Genomic DNA, 13,221 nt, shown 5'->3' on the forward strand with positions numbered 1-13,221 from the left:
AGGTGTTCTGTTGAGAGAGCAGCCTTCACAGGACTCCTTTTTACTATGACACATGCAGCCCTAGCACAACTCACACGGGGACGAGGTGTTTCCAAGTACACCTCCAGGAAGTGATGGCTTTTCGATACACTAGTGTGACTGACTGCCATGTATGCAGCACCCTTCTGAGGATGTGACCTACCGATAGCAGAGTGGAGGAGATTCGAGCGGCTACAGGTGACTATCGGATCTAGGATGATTCGGAGTAAGCCCTCAATCCCGCATGAGATAGTACATGCAGAGTTCCAAAGAATATTTTGGTCGTGCTCCAAGTGGTCTATCAGATTGGGTCGAGAGTACCATCGGAGTGAAGCAGGGTTGCCCCCTCTCACCGACCCTCTTTGGGCTTTACATTGATGAGATCACTTCCTTCATAGACCGCCTGGGAGGCAAAAGATCACTACTGGCCAATCTCATGATACAGATATTGCTATACACTGATGACATAGTCCTTATCTCATCCTTAGCGAAGGGGCTGCAGAGACATTTGGAGGCCTTAGAGGTGTTCTGCAGAGAAAGAGACCTGACAGTCAACCTTGGGAAGACCAAGGTTATGGTCTTCAACACCTCACATGTAATGCTCCGTCGACTCAGCTTCACTTATCAAGAAGAGCCAGTGGAGATAGTGCAGTCTTACACCTATCGAGGAGCATTCTTCACTGAACCCCTCTTCACTATGACACATGCAGCCCATGCACGACTCACACGGGGGCGAGGTGCTCTAGCCCGATTAGAGAGACAATGCTTCCAAGCACACTTTCAGGATCCATCGACAAAGTGCTGGCTCTTTGATATGCTAGTGCGGCCGGCTGCCATGTACGCAGCACCCTTCTGGGCATTTGACCTACCGATAGCAAAGTGAAGGAGATTTGAGCGGCTACTGGTGACTATGGAATCTAGGATGATTCGGAGCAAGCCCTCAGTCACATATGAGATAGTACAAGCAGAGTTCACCAAGACACCACTACAGACTGATGCCAGCTTCCAGACAGTGACTTTCATTCACAGAGTCTAGGACTTACCCCAGTGGAGGATACCGAGGCTGGTTCTGGAGTCATCCAGATGACTAGCTGAGGGTGGGGCAGACACATGGTATGCACGTATATCCACATGGTTTGCCAGACACGGGATTCAGATGGACAAGCTCCCCCCCCTTTCAGTATAGTTTGGATGCACCCCCTAAGTCGATCCCGCGAGATGAGATTAACCGTATCATACGGTTAGATCTTCTTCAGTTCCACATGTCTTGGGCTTGGGGGGGAGATCAGGAGCTCCCCACCAAGACACAATTCTATCGTGACAATTTCCTAAATGTCTCAAAGGAGGCATTCATCGTCAGACCCCTATATCTTGAGGACAGAAGAGTCTCACATGCACTGAGGATCGCCATTGGGCAAATGCAGGTTTCATCCCATCAGCTGAAGATTGAGAAAGGGAGAGCAGCACGTATACCTAGAGAGCAACGGACCTACACGCTATGCACACTGGGGGTGGTTGAGAAAGAGGAACACTTTCTTTGCACCTGCCCAGCCTACTACGAGATCTCGGGAGGATACCACTGTCTCTATGAGGATGGGAGTGGCTTCGGACCACTATCACGATTGATCCATTTCCATGACCAGGTCTGCATTGGGCTCTATGTGCTTGAGATGTGCCGACACACGGAGACCCTGCTACAACAGATCAGAGAGCAGCAAGAGGCCATCACACCACAGGATGCAGAGGCTGACCACACACAGCGGCACATCACAGATTTTTATGCATTCGAGTCAACTCCAAGACACAGTGGGAAGGAGGAGGAGGAGCCAGCTGCTTGCGAGTCTGGATTACCGAGAGAGGACTGCAGAGGCCACCCACGACACGGAGAGCGCACAGAGCACACTCGATTGAGGTTCACCCTATCATAGCTTTCCTCATAGGGGACCGCCCGAGAGGAGGGGTCACTCTGAACATAGCTCAACGGGTTCAGAGATCGAGGAGACCACGCCAACCTCCGACACCGCAATATGAGACAGCCAGGCAAACTCAGATTTGAGACATTTTCACCGCTAATAGTCACCACAGTGCCGGGTTTCGGTTTTTGAGTTTCTAGTTCCAGTTCAAGTTCTCAACCTGCTCCAGATAGCAGATAGCACATGATATCATATAATTTTTTTGTACTCGATTTTGCTTGAGCCATTGAGCTCTCTTTATTTCAGCACAGTATTCAGAAAAGGGTCTTAGCACGCCCTTTGCCTCAGCCCCTTGTGGCTTTGTATGAGTTTTTCTCTTTGGTGTCACTTTGTCCCATACGCCCGCGAGGCCTCCCATGGACGTTATAATCTCTCTCTCGTAAGGAGATGAGAGCTCACCTCACACGCGAGTAGGCCCTGGGACACCTGACCTCATCTGAGGCGCATCGCATCTCACGTCAGATGAAATGACGTAAGAAGCGGACTTTTCTCACTCATGAGGTGATCGGATCCTTTCCAGGGAGAGACCTAACTATCAGCTGGGGACTCCTATCGGAGGGGAAACGGCCCATTCCCATCATAGACCCAGAGATTTAGCACAGATATGCATGCTCCTTATACGATATCCCAGGTCAGACGCCACCAGATATGTGTAGCTCCATACCATCATTGGGATTTACAAGAGCTATCGGTCAAATGAACATGTGCTTAAACCACACATCAGAAAGGGAGTGACAAACTTGAGCAATAATCGCTTCTCACTTGAATATAAAAAAAGTGCCACACCTTTATCTTATTGGATCTTGAACCTCGACTCTAACACCCTCCCTGCAGCTCGTGGTGTATAATGATCTGAGGGAGCCGACCGATGAAGATGCCACCATGAACTCTCCCGCAGGAAATGTCCTGAAAGATAGCTCCAATGCAGCTGGTACCTAGAAGAAATATCATCTGGTGCTCCAAAGAAGTCATGTGTTCTGTAATATCCCAAGCCAGTCGCTATGGGTACCCAATGGAAGAATATGAACTGTGGAACACACAACGTCCACTAACCTGTCAATGAACTCATCACAACAGAAACCCCGTACAATGAACTTGAGCTCCTTAGTCCATAGTTACTGCAACTTGAAACAATGAACCCCGAACACATCTGGTCCATAGCTCCACACTACTACTATGCCTGCCAGACTGTCACAATTGTTCTATACGCACATGACGTGGTCCTACTCTCCTCCTCACCAAAGGGCTCCAACGGCACTTGGATGCACTCCATACTTTCCGCAAGACACATGACTTGAAGACTTTGGGTAAAACCAAGGTCATGATCTTCAGCCATGCATAGAGAGCACTTCACACTAGATGGGTTACTGGTGGAGCTGGTTGCATCCTATACACACTTGGGGGTTCTGTTCACTGGCCCGATCTTTACAATGCGACCTACAATACAAGCCTGACTAAGCAGGGGATACGCCGCACTTGCTAGACTCGAGCGGCAATGCTTTCACTCTCATTCCAGGATCGCCATACCAACAGGGATGTATGGCAGTCCTTGTTGTGAGGCAGACCTATCAGAGAGAGATTGGGCTCGAGTCGAGAGGCTTTAGGTCATCATGCTTTCACCGATGATCCATACCCTCACTCACGCATCAAACAGTCCTAGCTAAGTTCAGAGCATCCCCACTATCGCTCGATGCAGTGTTCCACATTATCACGTATCTCTACCGCATCAAGGAGTATGGATCCTACACTACACAGCAACATGGGCTACCCTGGTTGGCCCTATCCTCATCCATGGCTTTGGCAGCTGAGGATGACCAGAGGTGCTGATATTCATGTACATTCAGGTGGTTTGGGGGCTCACATAGACAGATTACCCCCCTTTCAGTAAAGTATCGAGGCCTCTTCCATCCCACTCACGTATCATAAGGTGAACCAAGTTATCCAAGAGCATCTCTTATAGCTACACATTCAGAACCTGGTTGGTGCCAGCGAGCTTCCTGTGAAGCTCAGGTTTTACGGAGACCATTGCTGCGGATCTCGACAGAGGGCTTCATTAATCCACCCGAATACACAGATCCATCTCCCCCACTCCTTGAGAATATCGATCGAGCAATTTTGCATTTCATCACACCAACTCCACATTGAGAGTGGACAAGCAAAGGGCATACCTAGAGAGGGTCACATCTACACTTAGTGGGAGGGGCACTTTGCTTTCACATCCCCTCTATACGATCAGATCAAAGGTCCCTATCGTCTCCCTTCAGGGAGGGTTTCGGATGCCTATCCAGTTTCTTGTCCTACCCACATTAGAGATGCCTAACAACTTTCATCCATAATGCCGCCTAACACAAGGAACATTTGCTCAGGGCACATAGATGGGATTAGGGCGTACAACTAGACACCTCTAAGAGCATGATTATTGAGTTCTTCCAGCCAGACGACATTAACCGGCTTTCTCTCCATGCTTACCAGGTTTCTACAAAAACAATAGCCATATATCACAAGAAGACCCTCTCATGCATTTGGGGAAGGACATAGCCAGGTTCTCTATTCTCGCACAGGATTTCAATGCACAAATGGGCTCAATGCAAGGCATCATTATCACGAGGAAAAAGACCCCCTATGGATGGAAGAACTGAAAGAGACAATGAGGAAAGAAGAGGTTGGAAAGGGACATCAAGAGACACGTAGAAATCACCACCATGGTGCAACAACTCCTCACACTATGTGGATGTTTTGAATTGCAAATATGCAATGGCACTTCATTCTTCAAAGGCAAGGAAGACTATCTTGGAATGGTCACCTCCCCATCTGTAAGCCCCCATATGAGGAGAGCATGGGGGGGATGAACCTGGGTCCTGAGGGATGGCCACATGGGCAGCAAGCTGGCTGCCATGGGGGCAGAGATCAGAGAAAGAAAGAAGAACCTGGAGGAGCCATGGTAGCTGCAACAAATGGACGGAAAGTTGGCTATGGAGGTCTAGCTTGGATCCGGCCTGTCATAGGCTTGTTTGGAGCAGCACCAAATAGCAGAGAATACCCACGAGAAAGGCGAGCCACGTGACATTGCTTGTGGGCAGGTATATGACCTGCAACAGAGCTTGCAAGTGGCGAAGCAGAGATGGCGGGTGGACAGTAGACGAGAAGGCCTGACTAGACAGGCTGGTTGGGCTGGATACAGCCAGCCAACCAGGCCTGGTTGAAGGGCCAAACCAAGGCTAGAACCTGCATGAAGATATGGGGCAGCCAGCCCTAGTTTTGGAGCCCTTAAAGGGCTGGTTTTGCAGCAGACTGGTCGACCTGTTTGGGTCGACCAGAATGATGCTGCTGGTCGGTTTTTTGCAGCCCTTGAAGGGCCTATAAAGGGAGGGCCTCCAGCCCTCATTCATCATCACTTGGAGCAGCAATTCAGGGAGCAGAAAGAGCAGCAGAACAGCCACCTGTGGGCCTCTATCCAGGAGGATTCAAGTGGGCTGTAGAGCTGCAGACCTAGCTCAGAGTGCTGCCCACCTAGGCTGGTGCAAAGACAGCAAGGTGGAAGGGATCTGGACGGATAGTCTACAGAAGCTCGAGGTGGAGCACGCGGGCTTGAGTCTAGAGATAGCCAGCAGATAGGTGTGGTAAGATCAGAGGACCACACCATTGGTGGGACTCTGGATCTATCTCTTTTGTATTGTGTCCATAGCTTTGGACGGAAATATATTATTTTGGTGGTTTCTCTATCTGGCTCGTTCATTGTCTATTGATGAGTCTGCACATCTAATTTATGCACATAAGTTAAGAAGTTTGTGATTCCACACCCCACACGCACACTATGTGAGCTCCTGGGCAATACTATCAGTCTTCCGCTGTGCGTACCCTCTGTTGGGTCATTTCTAACAGACTATACATGCAAAAACCCCTCAAGGCTCAAGTGTAATCAGCTAGGTGATCATAAGCCGAGCTGCAAGACACAGGATTGAATATCTCAAGATTGAGGAGACTCTGGAGTCTGACCACATAGCAATGTCACTAGGCCTCATAGGGACAAAGATTGCTGCAGAAAAACAGGAAATCACTGTGCGCCCTACGCTGAAAATGGGCTACAAAAAGGCCCACATCTACGAGAAGGAACTAGAGACAGCAATATCACAATGCCATATGCCTTTTACATATCAAGCAATGAATAAATGCATAGCAGAAATACTCTAGGGAACAGCCCAGAGATGCTTTATAAAAAGCAGCATAAACATTGGACGACCAGAAGTGCAAAAAGCAAATAAGGCTTGGAAAACAGCAGACAGTGTTGGATGGGGTGCAATGGAAGGGAAGATGGAATGCAAGAGAGCATGGAGTGTACTTGCAAATGGGTAATGGGAAAGTACAATAGCGGCCAATATATGACCCAATAAATTTAGGACTAAATATACTAACTAGGACTAGGACAAACTATGACTAAGACTAGTACAAACATTTAGTACTAACTAAATGTTTTAAGTGTACTAACTAGGACTAGTACAAACTGTACTAATTCGTCCTAACTCGCCTACAAGGCTCATACTACGGAAATGTGGCAACAAACCCCCCTTCATGGGATGGTTGAAGTATTCTTGGAAACGTCACAAGAAAACCTGGAAGCTAAATCATGTGGTTGCACATGTTCAACCATGATGGATATAGCAACCCATAATAGTACAAGGACAGTAGAATCATGTAACAAAAGGTACCAAGTGTAAAGCTTGTCAAAAAGCTTCAAACTTGGGTTGCGGTAGACCTTCGTGAAAAGATATGCTAAGGTATCCTCTGTCGGAACTTAGGACGACTGTATGTCTCCAGTTGACGGTCGCTCTCAAACATAGTGATAGTGAACCTTGATGTACTTGGTGTGCGCACGAAACACAGGATTACGCGCAATGGCCAAAGCACTCTGTCTGTCTGTCTAGATGGAAGTAGAAGATGTCTAGCTTACGAACCCAGACGCAATCCATAGTAGCTATTTACAGCTGCCCTATACTCAAGTCTAACAACAAGATGTAGCAACAGTAGGCTACTTCTTGCTGAACCAAGAAATGCATGAAGCACCAAAGCTTGAAACAGTTGCCACTGTGAGACACCCTCAAGTCAAACCAGCCAAGTCATTGAGCGCATAACTAGTGGAGAGTTATCATCATATAGAAGCCCGTGCTTGTCAAATAGCAGAAGAGATGTTTCACCGCCTGCTGAACTGGGTTTGTGCATGAACCTACTTAACTGAGAAACTGCATACTGCAGATCAGGCCTAGCATGACACAAATAGATCAGGCAGCCGATAGCCTGTTTGAGAGTGGCATCAAAAGGATCACTCCTATTCTCCGAGGAGAAACAGAAGCTAGGCTCCAAATGTGTCAAAACTGGCTCACAATCCTTGAACTAAAAGCGAAGCAAGAGCTGTCCAATGTACTTAGACTAGCTCATCATAATGCCCCCCTCAAAATGAGCAAACTGGAAGCCAAGATAATACTGCAACTGGCCCATATCTGAAATGGCAAAAGATTCCCACACAAAACAGCCTTGAAGGCTGCAATTCATTGAGTCGACATAAGAATCAAAAAGAGCACATCTGCTCCACTCTTTCGGACATAAAAAGTTGCTCGTGGGGCTGCTCTAAAGAACAAAGGCTTATCAAATGTGTGAATTTCAGCATACCATGCCAAGGGTGCCTCCTGCTTCAGTCCATAAAGAGCCTTATGCAGCCGACATAGCTTATTTTCAGACCCCTCAACATCAAAACTATAGGTTGGCTGACATAGACTTCCTCAAGCAAGTCACCATGAAGAAGAGTAGTCTTAATGTCAAGTTGATGAACCTCCCAAAGGCTACTTCATTTTCAGTAGAGGCAATTTGAGAGGTAGAGGTCTCATCAACTCTGCTAGTCTTTATTTCAATTCCACTTGTACTGGCCCCGTCGACTCTTAAAGAAACGCCTTTTTCAGAAGCGGCGTACGTGGCTTGACAAGGATGACTAAGCTGGCACGCCAAAGTTGGCACAGGGGGGTGCCCTATCGCAGGTGGTTCACCGTTAAATACTCCTGGGTGACCGATAGCGAAGCAGTACCATGAGGGAAAGGTGAAATGAAACCCCATCCGGGAGCTTACACATATGGGGGAAAGGCCTTCCAAAGAGCACTAAAAAGGCAGGGCTACACTCTGCAGGTGTACTCTAGCCACCCATATGGTGAATCTACCGCTTCTCCCCCCGACGTGGAAATGATTATGCATCATTCACAATGCTTGTGTCATGCAATGGCAATGACACGCCGAATGGTATTGATGCATGATGTGGGGGCAAATGTTTCTCCTTGCTGCTGCTAAGCATAGACCTTGGCAACAAGACGGGCTTTGTAGAGGTCTACACTGCTTTCAGCCTTCCGTTTTAACTTGTAAACCCACTTAATGCCAATGGCACGCTTGCCATGAGGAAAGTCACACACCATGTGCCACTCTGGTGAAAGGAATCCAATTCATCTTTCATAGCGTCCATCGACTCTCTGTTGTCAAATGCATCCTTATGGCATAAAGGTACCTCATTGCAGGCTGTGGCAATCAAAACAACATCCAAAAAATTGTCATGCATGTGTCTCTGGGCACCTCTAGTGCGGGCAGCCAATATTTCAGCATGCTTGCTGTCCCTAAGGGTAGCCAACAGTCACCTGGGGACTTTTTCCTGCTCTCTAATGGCAGTCCTCTGCAACTGCCTATTCAATAGCATGATCATCAAGCTGAGCCAAAGGAGGCTGAGAACTGCTAGAACCTGAGGGATTTGAACCCTGCAAGTGCTGCATAGAATCTGTATTAGATCGAAAGAGGGGCGGCAATGGATCAAACACATGACAAGCATTTACAGAAGGCTATTTTTGACAGTCCAGCCAAGGCAAAGCTGCATGATCAGCCTCTCTGCTAGCAATAAATAACCTTCCCCGTTCTAGGCTGATACAATCTATAGCCTTTACTTTGTGAGCTGTGGCCAATGAATATCCACTTTCCTGCTTTGTCTTCCAACTAGTGAACACGTGCATATGCCATATACCCAAATGCCCGCACATGTGAAATCGCTGGCTTCCGGCCTGTCCATGCTTCGTAGGGAGTTATTGTCTTCATGCCCGTGTCAGTACTCTATTCAGCACCTACTTGGCGCACATGATTGCATCCAACCAAAACTTGTTGGACAAAGACTTACCCTTAAGCATATAACTGGCCATTTCCATCAAGGTACAATTCTTCCGCTCTGCAACTCCATTTTGTCGCGGAGGCATTGTGCACTAATGTATAATGCGCCGGCCCGCCCTGCTAAAAAATCAGAAAATTCACAAGACATGTATCCCCCCCCTGTCAGTGCAAAGAGCCAGGAGCTTTGTCCGCTCCAAGGAACGATTGTTTCTTTCACCATACCAAGCATCAATACTCTTTCGAGGTACATCTGTCTAGATGTCCTTGTTTCATCTTGGTTGCCTAAGCAGTCTCCATTCTATGATCATACCAACCATTATTTGGGAAAGACCCTACATGTGGTATTTCCATTGTTTCAATTGTGTACATGAATGAGTGCCATGATGCTACATGGATGAAATTAGTGAGGAGAAAAGCTTTGGCACCGTTCATCTATGTGCTCTACGACGGTAGAGAGACAGCTACCATAGATGAGGTCCATGGAGTGAATCAAAATCATACTGGTAGTAAGAGATTGGCATGTGTGTCCCTCTCTCTAATACCATATGCCTCTCTTGGGACTTCAGCGGCTCTCGAGTGGTTCGGACCTTATTTGCAGAGGCAGACAAGGTGATGTTGTGTCCCCTCTTCCCTGCTGGCCAACCCACAAGCAGAGATGGTCAACCTGCTACATGGGTCAACCTAGATCCTCCAAAAGTGCCCAAACTGGCTGATCCAGGCCCATAAGAGACCCATATGCCCTGCCATTCAGCCCTTTCTCCAGGGCATGCCAGCCATCAATAAGCACGGACAACAGAGTACAAGAAATAGCCAGTTTCAAGGGCTTCCAGGCGTCCAAACGGATGCAAGTGTAGACAGCCTAAATATTAGCAAATTGATGTCCCAAGGATTCACAGACGAAAAAACTGCCCTTTGGACGTGCTGGTACTTTCAGTTCCACAATTTGAGTGTAGATAAAGGAAGTATATACCTTCGTAAGACTAGAATATATCCAATCCTACAAATTCAGATTTGAATGTCACGCAGAATAAACTCAAAAACAACCCACATGGACAATCTTGAGGAAACTTTATTTGATTCTCTTAATAGAAATATATACCTTAATAAGACAATAATATATCCAATCTGAAACTTGAAAAAGAACAAAGGAAATAAGGGAGTTTGTAAGCGACTTGGGGAACGCTTTTACTTCTAAGTATTCATATCCTTGTGATGTATATTTACAAGATTGACGATATCGAGATCACAAATTTGGCCATTTTCAGTTTTTGATAGATTGTTAGTTTTAGTATCAACTTAACACACATGCATAAGCCTCTTATAGTAGGAATATTTTGATTGAAGTTCTCAAGGTGAGGCACATTTTGAAATAGCAAGATGCTGACCTTCAACCTCAACTTTGAAACCCTGAATGCAGTTATGTTGAACGAGAACTAACAGGCAATTGCGAAGCTGTGGAATTGTCATCTCTGAAAACCTCGCTATCTCTGGCACAGACAGATGTCCCCTGAAGAGAAGACAGCGACAAACTTTCTGCAATAAAAGTAAAGCATGTTTGAGAAAAGATTGAGAGATGCAGGGCCAAATGTCCTTATATATTTCTTCTTTTCCTGAAAATGTAGTGCACTAGAAAGCATACCCCCACGAGCTCTCCAAACTGATTGTGTATGAGCTCGTATGCCAGCTTGCGCCCGTGTTGGCCAACCATCTCTTTTATCGGTCCTCTTCAATCTAACTTTAGTTCAACAGACCAAGTTTGCCAATGCGACAACCATGCACTTTTTCCCAGCTTTAAGGAGACTCAATGAGCTTGGAGCTAATCCAAGTCCAATGGGTTGAATCCAATTCAACAGAAAGGGGCATGAGCACTGCCTTTTGTTGGGGAAACTTTTATTTTAGATGAAAACCAAGCAGCAGACATCGGCAGCTCAGTCTGCTTGAACGTAAACTCGCCTAGAGCGAAATTAGACTGTGTTGCGTTTGAAACTCGATGCTCTCACACCTTGACGTACAACACCCTTTGATGTTTATTCGTTTGTGTGTGTGTGTGTGAGAGAGAGAGTGTGTGTGTTATTAAAACGAGGCGAATGATAACAAATCATTCATAAGGCCTGGGCAGATCCAAATTGTGAAAGAGGGCTGAGATGATGAATTGATAGCGATGATGATGAGGGAGACAAAGAAAGAATGATGTTGTTTACACGCTCGGCCCACCTTGGGCATGCCCAAGGTTCATGGACGGGCAAGATTGCCCACCCACAGTGGAGATGCATTCAATGAACGTTGAGAACCAAAATAGAAGAAAAAACGTGTGTGGGACACTTTTTAACAAAAGTGTAACTAGAGCGCTGCCTGGAAGGCCGTGCTAACAAATAGTTCCTTTCCAAATAGGGGGGCTATGAGAGAAAAAATTCCATTAGTGCCTTTTGAGAGAACTCAAACTATTTTTAAATAGGCCTTGGGCAACTTAATTAAGTGCTCAATGTCTATGTCGGGGATAGGTTGTCTATGAAACGTTCCGTTCATGTATGACGTCATCTCCTGTTTGTTGGCCAATCCTTATTCTAATTAATGTGTCGATAAATGTCATGTCTCTTTGATGCACTATTGTTGTTAGTTCATAGCATCAAATCTTATCTTGCCATAATGCTTGCTTGATCCAAGCTAGTGAAATGTTTTGGCCTCTTGAATATCCATCCTTGACTAGACTTGCTTGACAAAATGTCACCACAAAAGATGACGTCTAGCCCGCCAAATTCAATTGAGTGTATGTGCTTTTGATAGTGAGGAGATGTGTCAATCAGGGCTAGCATGCTTTGGCCAATAAGGGAAGCTTTATCAAAAACATCGAGTCTTAAGTTTTTGTATTGAGCACTTAGATTGTTAAGCTTTTCTCCTGCTAGATTTGTTTGTGCATTTGTCACTAGTGGGAGATGCATGGCCAAATAGATTGTTGTCCTACCTATGATGAAAGTAACTCTGCATGTGTATGCCATTAGTAGGGGTTGTTGGTAGCTCAACATTTCAACAATGCTGCTTTGTGCATAACGTTGGACTAGGCCTTGTATTATTCTCAACAACGTGAACGTCTTGCCTGTGCTAGCACCACCAATTGAGAATATATGGATAGGTTTATTGGTCTGCAGTCTCTTCCGTAGCATGATGTCGTCATGCACCAACCACTACTTGTTATTTAGCTTCCTGACTTTCTCTAGGCACTCTACGTTTGACATGAGTTTGTATGTTGTATGTGTTGTGACGTCGGTCGATGGCCGTGGTTGCTGCTTTGGCAAATTTAGTGCAAGGTCATACTCTTGCCGACTGCCTGTTTCTGTGTTGCTACTTTCCATTGAGCTATTGGTGTTTGTATTTTGAATCACTGCCTTCATGAATCTACCTCTATTTTGCTTAATGGTTTCAACATTTCATGGCATGCATCTACCCCTTCTTGCCCTCTCGCATAATGAATTCTTCCATCCCACTAAAAGGATTTTAGGGAATGTATTTTTCATGGTAAAACCGCATTGGGTCTTTATGCTGATTGAAGTGCACAAAGTGAAATATGTGTGGCCTTTTTAGTTTCTTTTCTCTACCATTGGTTGACTTGAAATTGTTTGCATAGTGAGCCAAGTGAATTGCACATAAAGATGGTTGGTAATTGATGTACTTTTGGATGATACCTTCATAAAAGATGTTTGTATCATTGTCAGTCAATGTTTGCAAACCTACTTTGCACTTCAATAGTAGTGTCCTATCTTGTTTGTGTTGATGAATGTAAATTGTCTTGAGAGCTCATCCAGCATGAGTGATAGAGCAATGTATGTAGCTTGTTGCAAGATAAGCTCTTGGGTGTTTATCATTGCATTTTCAATCTAGCATAGCTGCTCGATTGTGCTTAAGTTTTTCTTCATACTGTATTCAAATGCTTCTTTCATTGCTCTTGTTGTTGTATTGTCTGACTTTGATATGTATGACACGCGATACAGAGCTGCACTGTGTGCATTTAGGATGATTTGTATGTCTATATTTACATCCCATAGAGTCA

The 13,221-nt window shown here is 45.9% G+C and overlaps 1 protein-coding gene across 1 annotated transcript in view; it reads right to left on the minus strand.

The window, feature by feature from the left end:
• The window catches only part of LOC147898368 (RNA polymerase III subunit RPC82 family protein), a 112,900-nt gene extending 101,543 nt beyond the window's left edge, over positions 1-11,357 (minus strand). The window contains exons 1-2 of the mRNA XM_087378765.1: positions 10,816-11,357; positions 10,562-10,709 (exon numbers count right to left, since the gene is read on the minus strand). Coding sequence (XP_087234891.1) covers positions 10,562-10,709; positions 10,816-10,884 — 217 coding nt within the window. The 5' untranslated portion in view covers positions 10,885-11,357. The remainder of the gene's footprint in view (positions 1-10,561; positions 10,710-10,815) is intronic.
• Positions 11,358-13,221: the final 1,864 nt, after the last annotated feature.

The sequence above is a fragment of the Dipteris shenzhenensis genome, chromosome 9 (assembly GCF_047967505.1).
Source record: "Dipteris shenzhenensis isolate YYH24624 ecotype China chromosome 9, Dip_SZ_1.0, whole genome shotgun sequence".
Classification (NCBI taxonomy): domain Eukaryota; kingdom Viridiplantae; phylum Streptophyta; class Polypodiopsida; order Gleicheniales; family Dipteridaceae; genus Dipteris; species Dipteris shenzhenensis.